At 47.9% G+C, this 12788-nt stretch overlaps 6 protein-coding genes across 6 annotated transcripts; 5 read left to right on the top strand and 1 right to left on the bottom strand.

Moving 5' to 3' along the window:
* Positions 1 to 1453: 1453 nt before the first annotated feature.
* On the top strand, positions 1454 to 2675 carry COCCADRAFT_111831 (uncharacterized protein; the record flags this gene model as incomplete). The annotated part of the gene is made up of 3 exons (XM_007720118.1): positions 1454 to 1713; positions 1763 to 2252; positions 2310 to 2675. 3 exons carry the CDS (start codon positions 1454 to 1456, stop codon positions 2673 to 2675), a joined length of 1116 nt encoding a protein of 371 aa, XP_007718308.1.
* Positions 2676 to 4838: 2163 nt separating this feature from the next.
* COCCADRAFT_111835 (uncharacterized protein) lies at positions 4839 to 6464 on the top strand (the record flags this gene model as incomplete). Its single annotated transcript, XM_007720117.1, has 5 exons — positions 4839 to 5049; positions 5096 to 5705; positions 5764 to 5897; positions 5950 to 6237; positions 6298 to 6464. Coding segments are annotated over 5 exons (1410 nt in total), but the record flags the coding sequence as incomplete, so codon positions are not given.
* Positions 6465 to 6927: 463 nt separating this feature from the next.
* Positions 6928 to 7125, top strand: COCCADRAFT_111827 (uncharacterized protein; the record flags this gene model as incomplete). The annotated part of the gene is made up of 1 exon (XM_007720116.1): positions 6928 to 7125. A coding segment is annotated over one exon (198 nt), but the record flags the coding sequence as incomplete, so codon positions are not given.
* Positions 7126 to 7868: 743 nt separating this feature from the next.
* On the top strand, positions 7869 to 8414 carry COCCADRAFT_111832 (uncharacterized protein; the record flags this gene model as incomplete). Its single annotated transcript, XM_007720115.1, has 1 exon — positions 7869 to 8414. The coding sequence occupies one exon, from the start codon at positions 7869 to 7871 to the stop codon at positions 8412 to 8414; it is 546 nt and encodes a 181-aa protein (XP_007718305.1).
* A 1346-nt stretch (positions 8415 to 9760) lies between these two features.
* COCCADRAFT_31125 (uncharacterized protein) lies at positions 9761 to 11168 on the top strand (the record flags this gene model as incomplete). Its single annotated transcript, XM_007720114.1, has 4 exons — positions 9761 to 10006; positions 10051 to 10206; positions 10503 to 10763; positions 10833 to 11168. 4 exons carry the CDS (start codon positions 9761 to 9763, stop codon positions 11166 to 11168), a joined length of 999 nt encoding a protein of 332 aa, XP_007718304.1.
* Positions 11169 to 11473: 305 nt separating this feature from the next.
* On the bottom strand, positions 11474 to 12103 carry COCCADRAFT_31124 (uncharacterized protein; the record flags this gene model as incomplete). Its single annotated transcript, XM_007720113.1, has 2 exons — positions 11474 to 11553; positions 11644 to 12103. The coding sequence occupies 2 exons, from the start codon at positions 12101 to 12103 to the stop codon at positions 11474 to 11476; spliced, it is 540 nt and encodes a 179-aa protein (XP_007718303.1).
* Between the last annotated feature and the right edge of the window lie 685 nt (positions 12104 to 12788).

The following is a 12788-nucleotide window of genomic DNA, read 5'->3' as shown; positions in this document are numbered from 1 at the left end:
GGTAAGTTGCGTAGGCGCGCGTACTCGCGGACGTTGGGCTTGCGGAGCTGTCGGAGCTCAACGGCGGCGTCAAGTATAGCTTTGGAAGACTTCTCATATCGCGTAGGCTCTCTAGCGTGTCGCGGCATCTTAATTGGCTTAAAAAGCTGTATATTCAGTGGCGTAGAGGTGAGTTAAAAGGTGCATAATCGTTGAGCATAGTATTCGCGTTGAGCTCGGGGGCCCGAGCTACGCGAGGGCCCACACGCAGGGTGGGTGGCGATGAGCCATCCCTGGGCCCGAGTATGTGAAAAGTCGCACACAATTGTTGTTCTCCCTACAGGTGGCGAACGAAGGAAAAGCTCGCTGAGTAGCCAATTAAAAGGTGATAGGCATAGTAAGAGTGGCGACCTATGAGGACCGTGAGAAGAAGCGAGCGGAACGCGCTGTGACGGACGCCAAGGAGACAGAGAAAAAGGCTAAAAAGAAGCTAGAAATGTCGCAAGTGCGGTACTAGAGGCAGAAGGTGCTGCTGCGGGTATGAAGAAACGTGGTTGGGAATGGAAGAGCGCTACGTTGGAAGATGGCGCGCACAAGCTAAATATAGGTCGCAGAAGGTGGGTAAAATTTAGGTGCTCCGAAGCTATTAGCTAAAACCGCGAGTAGAGGCAGAGGGCTAAAGCTACCGTCGTCGACTGTAATATAACTGGAGGATGGGGCTATACTGGAATCTTGGAGAGCCCTAGTGGCGCGTATGTGGTAACTGTTAATAAGGGATGTAATAATGGTGCACGAGGGAGGGTAGAAATGATACTTCAAGGCGTTCTCATTCTGAAATGATTGACTGATTACAATTGTAGCTAGTGGTGTTGCTTGTGGTGGTTTACAGCATCTATATGCTGATTGGTAGCTAGCTGAGTCTGGAACCTCTTGTCGCAGATCTCACACTCGAACTGAGGGCAATTTATGTAACATCGTGCAGTGCTGCAGAGCAAATGGTCGCAGTACCATTATATGCACCCCAACAAAAGGCGACGCGCACAAACCTGCGCGTCGGACTGTCCACAGCTCTGGAACTCTTTGTCAGTAGCTAATCACAATCATTGGTGGAACACTGGGTCGAAGTACAGCCACAACATGAGAGCGAACTCCTGTCCCTCTAAATGTGTGCCAAAGATGCATCATTATGCTCAACAGTAAACCTGCATCACCGCAATGCAATAGGTGCGCGAATAGAGAGTTGCCATCGTGAAAGAGCGATTTAACTAGTTAGTTAACTGTTTTAGCCTAAAGAGAAACAGCGGTGGCTGAATGTCTCAGCCACAGAAGCATCATTGGCTCTCCGAGCATGTGGCGCTGTTGCTGAGTCAACCAAAACGCCCAGGTCTTAGGGGCTCTGTCAATCTGAAGCGCAACGACCATCAACCTACCTCACGATGCAGCACAGCATACAGCTATGTGAAAATCGCATGTAATGCAGAACCAACACGTCACGCCGCCCTCGAGTTTTACACAACAAGCTTTGACGCCTCCGCCGACCGATAAGAAACCCTTTGCTCAAGCCCGGCGGGCTGTCGCGCTTTTCACAGCCATTTTCACAGCCAGGCAGACTGGAAGTCATACGAAGCAAGAGTCGTGGACAGAATTCCAGTTGACACCAGGAGAATACGCGGAACTAGACCGGCTGCTGAGCCGTGACGAAGTGTTGCTAGGATTCGTAAAGGACAAGATACGGTATGTACGCTTAATATAGTCGGAGCAGCTGCTAACCGCATGTATGCAGTTATGACTACGACCCAGAAAGTCATCGACTTGTTGTTCGGATGCCGACCGGCATACACGAACTGTTCATTGACGGGGTTGAAGACGCAATCCGTTGTTGGCTGAAAACCATACGTGGCCAACCAGGCAACGCCGCTGGTTTCGCGCACAAAGTACGGCCAGCTCGATCTACTGCGATATACTTCCCAGTTGACAACAGTTTGTGCAACGCCAAGTCAAAGCATGAGCCTGATGCCTCTTTCTGGCATGAGGACGCACAATACCCGGGGGTCATCGTTGAGGTCTCGTTTTCGCAGAAGCGAGAGGCGCTAGAACGGTTGGCAGAAACCTATCTTTTGGACTCGGACGCAAGCGTGCGGGTTGTTGTCGGGCTGGATATTGGGTATGATAGGAACGAGACGAGCGAGGCAACATTGTCGGTTTGGCGAACACAGATCTTCCATACTGCTGATGGAGATGAGCTACGAGTTGTTAAGGTCGTCGCAGATGAAGTACGACCTGCTCGCAATCCGTCCATGTCCATCCTGTTGTTGCTAACATATGTATAGGCGTTTCGTAACAAGCAAGGAGAACCTACAAATCATCTAGGCCTACGGCTTTCCCTATCCGACTTCGCTTGTGAAGAGCTTACAGAGGGTGTAATGGATGATAAATGGCCGGAAATCATTATTTCTACCCAGCAGCTCTGCCAATATCTGTTCGCTGCAGAGCATAAGTTCAAGCTGCCAGATGCACTTGTTAAACATACCATTGCCCCTAGGGTTAAGAAGCGAAAGAGGTCAGCAACACCTCCTGAGAAGATCACTTCAAGCGATGAAGCAATGTTCGCTAAGCAAGAGGAGAGAGCAGCGAAGCGCGCAGAGTGTGACAGTGATTACGAGGAAAGATCGTCTATCAATAGCCTCTCAGACTAGATGAACTAATTACCAAGTTTTATATCAAGTAAACGCCTTCGCGGCTCGCTTGTCGTGTTGCAGTGCTTGGCGAAATCGGCTTCCCCATTTTCGCAATCAAAGTCAAGTTTGCGCCACACAGCAAGCAGGGATCGTCGAAGTCTACTAAGCGGATCAACGTTGGCCTACCAGCAAACACGCGATAAGCTGTACATGCAAGATTCTAGTACACGGTAGCTTTTCTCGCCACGTCAAGGTTCTAATTCCTATATGTCAAACATTGTTGCGTCTTATAGTACCAACTTACACATTTACATACATGTACGTTCACAGGCTGTTTCATGCACGTTGCATAGTGACAAATTGAGACGCCATGTGATCATTCGGTCTTCAAGTAGAACAGCTTATAAGCCATTCCTTCAGCCCATGTGCGTCCTGATCAAGTATCTCTTGCACCTCCAGCTCGCTAAGGTCTGACTCTTCCCTGCATATCCACCGCGATCGAAAGTTTGGACAGAATCTGTCGTTGATTCTCATGGACCATGACTTTCTCCACCTTCGCTGGTACTTGCGGTTCGCGGGGATTCCAAAAGGATCTGTCTGGGGACAAGTTGTCGAACACCCTTTGCGTATACTTCCTTGAAATACGATAGAATGCTCTGTCTCCCACTTAATGTGGCTAGCTGAAAGATGGCGTCCTCAAACTCATCAATGTGAAATGCAAACAATGCGCGAAGATGCGTGTCCGTCTTATCTAGATTCTTCTGGACGGCATATCCAACAGTTTGGCCAAGTAAAAAGAGGAAAATTTGTTTGATGTGCAACTCAGAAGGCGACATACCTAGATACACGAGTGTACTAACTAGCTATGTTCTTAGCGGAAAATTGGGAGTAGTCGTCTTCCAGTTTCGTTCACAAATCTTGGAGTCGCATTGTGACCTTTAAGTCGGCGATACACGGGAACACGTCAAGTAATCCGCTACGACAAACATGTTCCCGATTTCATTGGTAGAGAGTAGCCTTCAATGGAACTTAGCCCTAGATCATCACTTCGGTATTGTAAATCGACTTAGGTTCTAAGCCGCACCTAGCCCTTAGATGGTTGCACGCCATAAAATTTCCTGGTTCCAGTCTCCAACGACAAATAAGCAGAATAGTTACTTTCGTACGTTCCTTATAGGTGCAAAAGGTAATACGTAACGCCCATCCCTGTGCAGCAAAGAACCTAGTGAGCCAGAAACCACTACATAACAGAACACGTCGTTGTGCTATGAGATCTACCACAGTTTCGCTCCTAATGGCTGCCTTCGGCCCGTTAAGTCTTTTGACGTGCGTTACGCCGTAATCCTTCTAACCACGCCGCAGTCGCGTAACATAGACAGTGGTCCGTAGTATATCTTGGCACTTCTTACCACCATTTCTTACCACAATACAGCACCCAAACATAAGCATGTCATGGTTGTGCAATGAAGGGAAGACAGTTGTACCGGCATTACGTGCAAGACCAGCGAGGTTGGTGTCACTATACAATACAATCCTAAGGACGCCCGCAAACTGCTAACGTCTCACGGACCCGTAAGCAGTTTGAAGGATTCAACCTGGGCCGCCGTGCCGCAATCCTTCACACTGTGCCACATTCACATGATTGCTTATCAATGAACAGGACCCAATCAATCAAGGTGTGCCCAACAGCTCAAATCCATGTTCTGCGTCTCATAATATGTAGGATCGGTTTAGAAAACGAAAGAGTCGAAAGATTTGCCAGCTTCAGCGACCCACTTGCGTGTGCTTGCGCTAGGAGCTATTGTTCAGCTTGTGAGATGTTTGTTTCGTATGCTACTAGAGTACCTTTTCAACGTAGGCTTCGTAAACGTCCAATATTTATAAGCATCATATGCGTTACAACAACTAACTCTAACGCGCACTCAACAACGAACATTGCAGTTCAGCCAGGCTCATTCATATGTTGTGGAGTTGGTCTTTCTTACATCCCGAACAGTCCAGCCAAAGATGAGGCTCAGCATACTCATTCTTACTGGGTTCACAATTTCCGTTGGAGTTGTGGTTCAGTATATGTTCGAACGGAAGAAGCGAGCGGTATGATTTTCACTATGTTGCAGTCTTGAAGCTCTTCTGACAGCAGAGTAGGAAGATGAAGCTATCAGTCAACGCCATGGTTGCCAGCCAGCTCCCAGGCTTCAGAATCAGAGACCTTTCGGAGTCGATCGACTTGAGCAGATTTTCCGTGCAGATGCGGAGTCACGATTGATGGAACTCTTCCTCTTTCATTTCCGACAAACTGGCAATACGCTTGAACAGAAGTTTCTGGGTACTAGAGCGTACGGCACGATAGAGCCAGCAAATCTTGAGGCAATCTTTTCGACCAATTTCAAAGGTGTGCATAGTTATATGTAGCATGTAGTCTTGCTAATGGTATCTAGATTTTGGAATGGGCCCTCGTCGAGACATTGCCTTCCCAATGTTCGGTGATGGCATCTTCACCCAAGAGGGGGCTGAGTGGAAATACTCTCGCGATATCCTCCGACCGCAATTGAAACATCAGAAATATGAGAATCTCGAGGTATTTCGTCCCACGGTAGACGATTTGATAAACCTTCTCCAAGGAAGCAATGGAACGGTCGACTTGCAACCTCTTTTCTTTCGCTTAACGCTCGACACGACTACTGCTTTCTTGTTTGGTGAATCGGTTCGTAGCTTAGTCATCCCGGAAGCAATCGAAGAGAATACATTCGCTAATGCCTTCAACACTGCTCAACGGTGGGTGATGAAAAGATTTCGACTCCTGGATCTCTATTGGCTCGTTAACGGAAGAGAATTTCGACAGGCCTGTCACAACGTCCACAAGTTTGCCGATCAGATCATTGATCGTAATCTTTCCTCTGAACGCACTGCAAACAAAGATTCAGAGCGATACGTATTTTTGGATACTGTAGCAAAGAACACATCGGATCGACATGCACTCAGAGACCAGATAGTCAACCTCCTAGCTGCTGGTAGAGATACAACAGCATGTCTTCTATCTTGGACATTGTGAGTCATTATTCGATGCATTATATATAGTCTACTGCTGATATTTGAGCTGCAACAGCTTTCTACTCATACGCCACCCAAAAGTTATGGAAAAACTACGTGCAGAAATTGCTTCATTATGCACGACAGACACTGCGCTGAACCGAGATAATCTGAGAAGGATGCCATATCTGAACAATGTGCTCAAAGAGAGTAAAAGATATATTTGCTAAAGTGAGTTTCCTCACAATGCTAAATTACTCAGCTTTACGACTCTACCCATCCGTTCCCGTAAATACACGCACTGCAACGAAAACTACAGTCCTGCCAAAAGGCGGAGGGCCAGATAGGAAATCACCAGTCCTTATACCCAAAGGAAGCGCTGTGGCATTTAGCGTATATTCTATGCACCGACGGCCGGATCTCTACGGAATGGATGCCGAGCTGTTCCGACCTGAGAGATGGGACGAAGATATGCCAATGAACAACAACCCAACTAATTCAAGATGGGGTTATCTGCCATTCCACAGAGGCCCTCGAGTTTGTCTTGGGCGTGAGTTTTCTGAACTAGAAAGCGATATTGGAACTTGATAACGCTGACAATTTATTTCAGTCGACTTCGCGCTTAGCGAAGCTACGTATGTGACTGTGCGTTTGTTACAGCACTTTGGATCTATCAAGCTCCCTGAGGGAGAGCAAGTTGGACTGGTAGGCGTGGAAAAACAAACAATGACACTCGTGATTTCTATCAAGGATGGATGCAAGGTTTGTATAGGCTAGTTTCACATCTACCATCAATGGGGTATTAGTTTGTGTAATCAGCTTCAACATGGTGCACAAGGAAGGACCATACAGTATTTCCAAACCACGCTTCACTTCTGCATCATCTCTGCAGCTTCACTCCATCGCTCAGCCTTGAGCATCTCCCACGCATCAAGCCATGGGCTCCTTTATCTGCGGTGTACAGCTCTTACTTTTTTCATTGTTGAGACGGTGCTTCCTCAATCCCCCGAACATGTAGTTGACTTGCCAACATAGAGCTGTAGTCTGCGACAGTTTGGATACCCTCTTTGCCATCGTAGTCCTGCTCAAATCCTTGTCGCCTAGGAGGGCGCACGGTAGTGGCACTGTCTAAAAGCCGCCATATGATGATGCTGGCATGTGTGGAAAAATGTCGAGAGAACTTCTTAGCTAAAGTCACTCCCTGTGTCATGTAAAACCCTGCGTTCCGGAAACAAGCAATGAGGGGGGAAGGATACCGCCTTTCTCGACACGGTTCTGTGCCTCATTGGTGTCATGGGCGGAGATTCCTGTCGAACAAGTATGCATTCACTTATCGTACAGAAGAAGAAACATGAAAAATAGGATTATCGTTGTCATAACTTTTGTTTTTGTAGTTATTGCTTTTATAAGTTTTTCTCTGGGGCAAGAGGTTACGTAATATTGACACGTAATTGAATCATACGTTCTATTCATAGGAAGTAGTCCCTTACAGAAACCATAAGGCGAAGATCTAGGAAAGCTAGAATCTATTCACTGTTAGGTCTATTTAACTAATGTTTATCGTGTAATTTCTACACACTAATTGTCTATTCGAAGAAAACTTTATAGTACACTGCGAGATGCTTACTGATACTTGTAAGAAACAAGCCAAGTAGTTTCCGTGGACAGGAAGCAAGTGTAAGTGGCTGCGCTCTGGGCAGCAATCGCAAGGTACATAAGAGATTTTATTCGATAAAGAGCTAGATATCTAATTACTATGCATCATGTTCGACATCGTAGGTATCGGAGTACCTAATCGTCAAGGTTGTGAATGCTGGCAGTTTCACCATATGGAGAAGGAGACGTTGAAATGCTTCCCATGGCGGCGAGAGGCCTGTAATCGTGTCAAGTTGATGACATAGCACCGTGATGTGTGTTGTTGTATTACACACCGCATGAACTCAATTTGAACCCATAATTTGCAGACACTAGTCAGACCTACGAAGAGAGCCCGTGTACTGATATATGATGCTTTGGCTTGAGGAGTGCTTCTGAATCCTATCCCACACCTTTTACGAAGCCTAGCCGTGAAATTTTGGCGTTTGGTGTGGTCTAAACGATAGCCTATTGCGACAAGGCAGGCGGAAAGATTTTATGGAGGAGGCTTTGGGCGAGTTAGGAAGCAACGATTGAGTTCTCTCCATGAAACTGCCTGGGGAAAGTCAACAACAAAGAGGAATACTATACAAATCCAGATATCACTGTCCCAAAAACGCCGAGATCCTTTCCAAACGATCTGATATCGACAACATAGGGCCCTGCCCTCTAATGAGTGTACCCCAATCCCCTACCACTCCGATTACGCCAGTGACATCGGAAAGTGCTAAATTTTCATACGGGAAAATCGAACAAGACACTCTCACTACCGAGAGAATGGCAAAACAGCTCCGTAGGTCGGCTAGATTAGTCGTCCTGGGAAAGACAACAGTCGCGAGCGACGAGCAAGTGCGAGAGATGCGCGCTGGTCGTGACGGAGAGGGGACAGCGTCAGTCGAAAAGGGCCAAGGAAAATTCAATTGCAAACAAAAAACCAAGGCAGCTGAAGCGGCAATGGCACTAGTTACACCAACGAAAGAGGTTTTGATAGAAACGGTGATTCCCTCAGACATAGACGAATATTCGATTGGCGCTTCGACGCTTATGGACCGTATGCCTTGGTTGTTCCAGCTAGAGCCAGGACCAACCTAGGTAGCCCCTATGGCTAAAATGTACTAATCTCTAAAGACGGCGAACGATAAGAGCAATTTATTCTTAGATAAGACTTGGGCGCACATGCGCATGTGCGCATTGTAGGCGTGAGAGGTTCAGAAGAATGCGTATGTTGCACCATGCCGAGCATTTCAGCTTAAAGAATACCGGTAACATTGCCAAGTCAGCTGTTGGAAATATATGTAGCAGTTAGAGAACTATAGCTAATGTGGAAGCTGATATTTCTTAGAAATAACCCATCGTGTAGCCACTAATTTTGAACACTGCCAACAGACAGCTCACCAGTCGGTCCAATCAAGGTAAGTGTATTTTCTTCTGTTCTCTCGCTCTCACTGAATGATGGTAGTAGCCTAAGAAAAGCTCTTCAAAGCCCTGAAATGACTTCGATGGTACCTTGGCCGCATTCCCTGAGCTCTCTCGCTCCGGCGCCGCTCAGTACCCATGGCCCCCTTCTTATAATGGTCAAGCTCAGAGTAGGTGTCTTCGCACACAGCCACCTTAGCGGTATGGTCGTCAAATTCACTCTGGTCGCACCTCATGCGCCTCAACTCCCAGCCAGTACCGTACTAGAAATCCGCGTCAGGGCACCCGCATTATTGAATTGGGTGCAAAAGCGAAAGCTGTTAAGTTTCCCGCTAAAACCAAGGCTGCCATATTGTGCGCCAAAGCTACTGAGCTTGAGGTCAATGCCATGATGGAAGATGTGGACTAAGAATGATGAGAATCGCAGCAAGAGGCAAAAGAAAAGCAGAAAAGGGGTGAAAGGGAGGAAAAAATGGGTGGGAAAGTCTAAGGGCTGTCTTCCTCTTGGCTATTCAGCCAGTTTTGGCCTTGGTAGCTCCTGCTAGCTGATCAGCAATGTGTGGATCTTACGGATGCGTTAATTGCGTTTCTTAGTGATACTGCTCTTAGTATTCCCCGTACGCGACTTCGTCGGGCTAGTCCTGAGGTGGTTTCTCTAGCGCATCGTAGGTCATGCTGTTCCCGTAAGTAGAGCCGCGCGGCTTGGCGAATGTTGATTATTGGCAAACCGATTAGTACTACAACGGTATGCGAGCTCAGCAGATACCAGCCTTACCGTGTTGTCGTTTGTCGCAAGATACATGACGAAGGTCGCCTTAAAGGACTTTGTCCACGGCATGAACACCGGAACTGACGTTGTACTGTCGTGAAACGTTTTTCGCTTTTGTTTGTACAACTGCTTAATGTGTAAGAACAGTGCGTTATTCAAGTGTGGATAATTTCCACCAAAGTGCTCGTCTCTATTCTCGGGAAAGAATTCACCCAGGTGTTTTCAAATCCACGTCGACTTGCGCAACGGCACCATGGACTTTTCGTCGATAATGGAATATTGGAGAGAACGAAACATTTCTTGCGGTGTACGAAGGTTACCGGGCGACAGTGCTTGGTATACCTTTTCCTTTACTGGCAGTCGAAGAAGCGAATGTAAAGTGCTACCACCAAAATTGCAAGCAGCAACCCCTGTAGGAGCTGCCCGAATGACAACGGAGGCTATGCCAAGGTCGCTAGCAATGCGCTCAACTTTGGCACACATGGACATGATGACAGTGGTATCTGCTTTGTCGTCAACGTGGAGGAGCAACTGCCTCCGTAGAGGCTCGTTGTCGGATACACCCTTGAAGTGGTCGACAAAGGTGTCCCAAAGCAACCTTTGCTTGACCTCGACCTGCTTGTACGAAGTAACAGACCCAATGTTGCGCGTACCTACTGGATAATCCACTTTTTGTATCGTTCACCAGTCGGCCTGAAGGTCGGTATAGCTGCCCACACGGTCGCTCCAATCAACGTTATCCTCTGCGCGGCGTCCAAGCAGATCCTATGAGTCGACATTACCGCCGTTGCGATTTGGGAGCTCCTGGGAGAGTTCACCCCATTCAGCGTCCACGTCGTTCAACGCTTCTTCATCGGAATCTTCTTGTGTGCCCTTATGGATAGACGGCTCTGGATTGGGAAGCGGGTCGTCGAACCCAACGTGTGGATGGGCGCAACGCTCTCGACACATTTCATACGCCTCGAAATACGTGTCGTAAGGCTCATCGTGGATAGCTGGGAGGGAGAGGAGGTCTTGGAGCGCCCCTCTCCCAGAAAGACTCGCTCAACCAAGGCCATGGCCCATCGCAGCTGACTGCCGAGCTTGAGGCTGCTCAAGACTCAAACTCTTCCTCCCATGGCGCCTACCCCTCCAACCAGCAGGGCGACTTCGGCCATGTCGGCTCCCTTGTCGTAGGCAGCAGCGGAAGCGGCAGCGACGATGACTACCTGGCCTGGTTTCGGCAGCGCAAGACGAGCATCAGCTTCAATGACGAGGTCCGCCTCGACTCGGGCGAAGGCGTCGGCCTGGGCGTGCCTGTCCCCAAGAGTGCACGCCAGTCGTAGTCGCAGTCGCGCCACCCTGGAAACGGAAGCTACTCTGACGAGCACGACTATCTCGAACTGCCTTATGCCGCACGCAGAGGCATGCAGTACCGCATCTGCGGCTCTCGATTCCCCCACTCCCAGGCCCCCATTGACGGTCTGGCACGAAACAACGAGTATCCCGACCAGGTTGCTGCGCTGACGTCTGATGCTACGGCATTATTGGGTCTGGACGGGACATATCGCAAACGTCATCCAGGACTTGGTTCCTCGTATCAGACGGCGCTGGCTCCCCATTTGGCTCACGGTGTCGTGGCGTTCGTAACGTCTTCGTGGATTGAGGCTATGCAAGGGTGACAGTGTGCACAAACCATGACTTTTAGAGATGGCTAACTCCTTTGAGACGCGCCAGTTGACAAGTGCTTGGGTCACCTCAGGACGTCCTCGCTCTACCATTTGCTTGTTCGCATTTTCTAGGCAGTCCTTCTTGACGCTCTCGGTTATGTCCCTGAACTTCAAATCTGGATCCTTCTCTCGCAAATAAATTACTGAAAACAAAACTATCTCAACCCCAGACTTTATTTCTGTGGCTTGATTGATGCCGATATCCACGAAACGACAAGAGGTTCCTTAACCAGAAAGGTCGGAAGACGTCCTGCTCATCATTTGGTCTCTTCTTCTGCCTCAGACTCACACTTTCGCATGTATATCAGCCTCATATACTGTTGCTGTAGCACTAACTCTAAGGTCTCGAATACAGCGATAGTTTGATTGCATTAGATGTTGAAATTAAGTAGCTGTTGGAAGCATGAACCTCATCAATAATACTTACGGCTACGCGTGCTGCTAACACGAGACCTTTGATCCGAGGGTACTGTTGACACTCCTGTAGCAATACTAACCATAGATTCGACATTGATGTTTTCAATTCGGCTGTAGAATTCTAATGGCAAACCTTGGCTCGAGTAGTCAGCCTCGTTAACAAGTGCCCATTGGCTTGTTTCGACTGAGAAGTAGCCTTCATCAGAAGGCACAACACCTTTGTCATGAAGTTCACTGCGAGGATAGCGCGGCGATTCAACATTGAATCGGCGTGATACACCGCGTGCCCGTCTATTTTCAGCGCTTCGAGGATTGAACAAACTCCATGCATCTTCTTGTGTGGTTGGGTTGGATATAGAGGAACCATAGCTGGGAGTGAGCAAAGATGAGCCACTCTGCAGACTGAGACCGAGACTGTGGTGTGCTGCAGACAGATCTGACTGATGATAGATCATTCGCTCTGCTAGCATTGTACCGGGAGTAGATTTTGTGGTGTGTACCGAACCCAAGACTCAACATGTGTGGACCTAATAAGACCATTTATAAGAAAAGGCTTACCTTTTCCAGCATGACTGTGAGCTGGTATACAATAGAACTCCTTAAGAAAGGCTTAAGTACAATGGCTTTCTCACACCCCACTAAACTCTTACTAAGCTACGGAAGCGGCCTGCTGGCTAAATTGTGCTATTATTTTGCATGATGTGTACGTAGATGTAAAATGCCGCAAGTTCACAAGTCCGTGACAAGTCCGCAACTATGCAGATCCGCAACTCTGTATGCAAGCAATCAAGTATTTGTACAAGCCCATCTTGCGCTAAGAGACGTATGCGCCAACGACGAGCGACTATAAGATGCCGATGGCGCTATTGTGCGCGGAGAGCAATTATCCCAGCATCTTACCCAATACTACCTTCTAGACTTCAGTGGCGATCTATTTTCTACACTGTCACAGCCGGGTTTGACTTACGGCGTCTAAAGAGAATAGGACCTATTATTATTATTCCATTATAGTCCTGTATCAGCCGTTGGCTATGTAGGACTTTGGCCAAAGGCCGTTCTATCTAACTAGTTACAATTTGGTACGTTGTGCTGTATTGCGTGACTATGGTGCTTCGGCCTTTGTCTAGTTAAGCTAGTGCTAGCTTTCTAGACGCC

This window comes from Bipolaris zeicola, assembly GCF_000523435.1.
Source record: "Bipolaris zeicola 26-R-13 unplaced genomic scaffold scaffold_402, whole genome shotgun sequence".
In the NCBI taxonomy this organism is placed as follows: domain Eukaryota; kingdom Fungi; phylum Ascomycota; class Dothideomycetes; order Pleosporales; family Pleosporaceae; genus Bipolaris; species Bipolaris zeicola.
The sequence above is the reverse complement of the archived record's forward strand: the minus strand, read 5'-3'. Positions and strand labels throughout refer to the sequence as shown.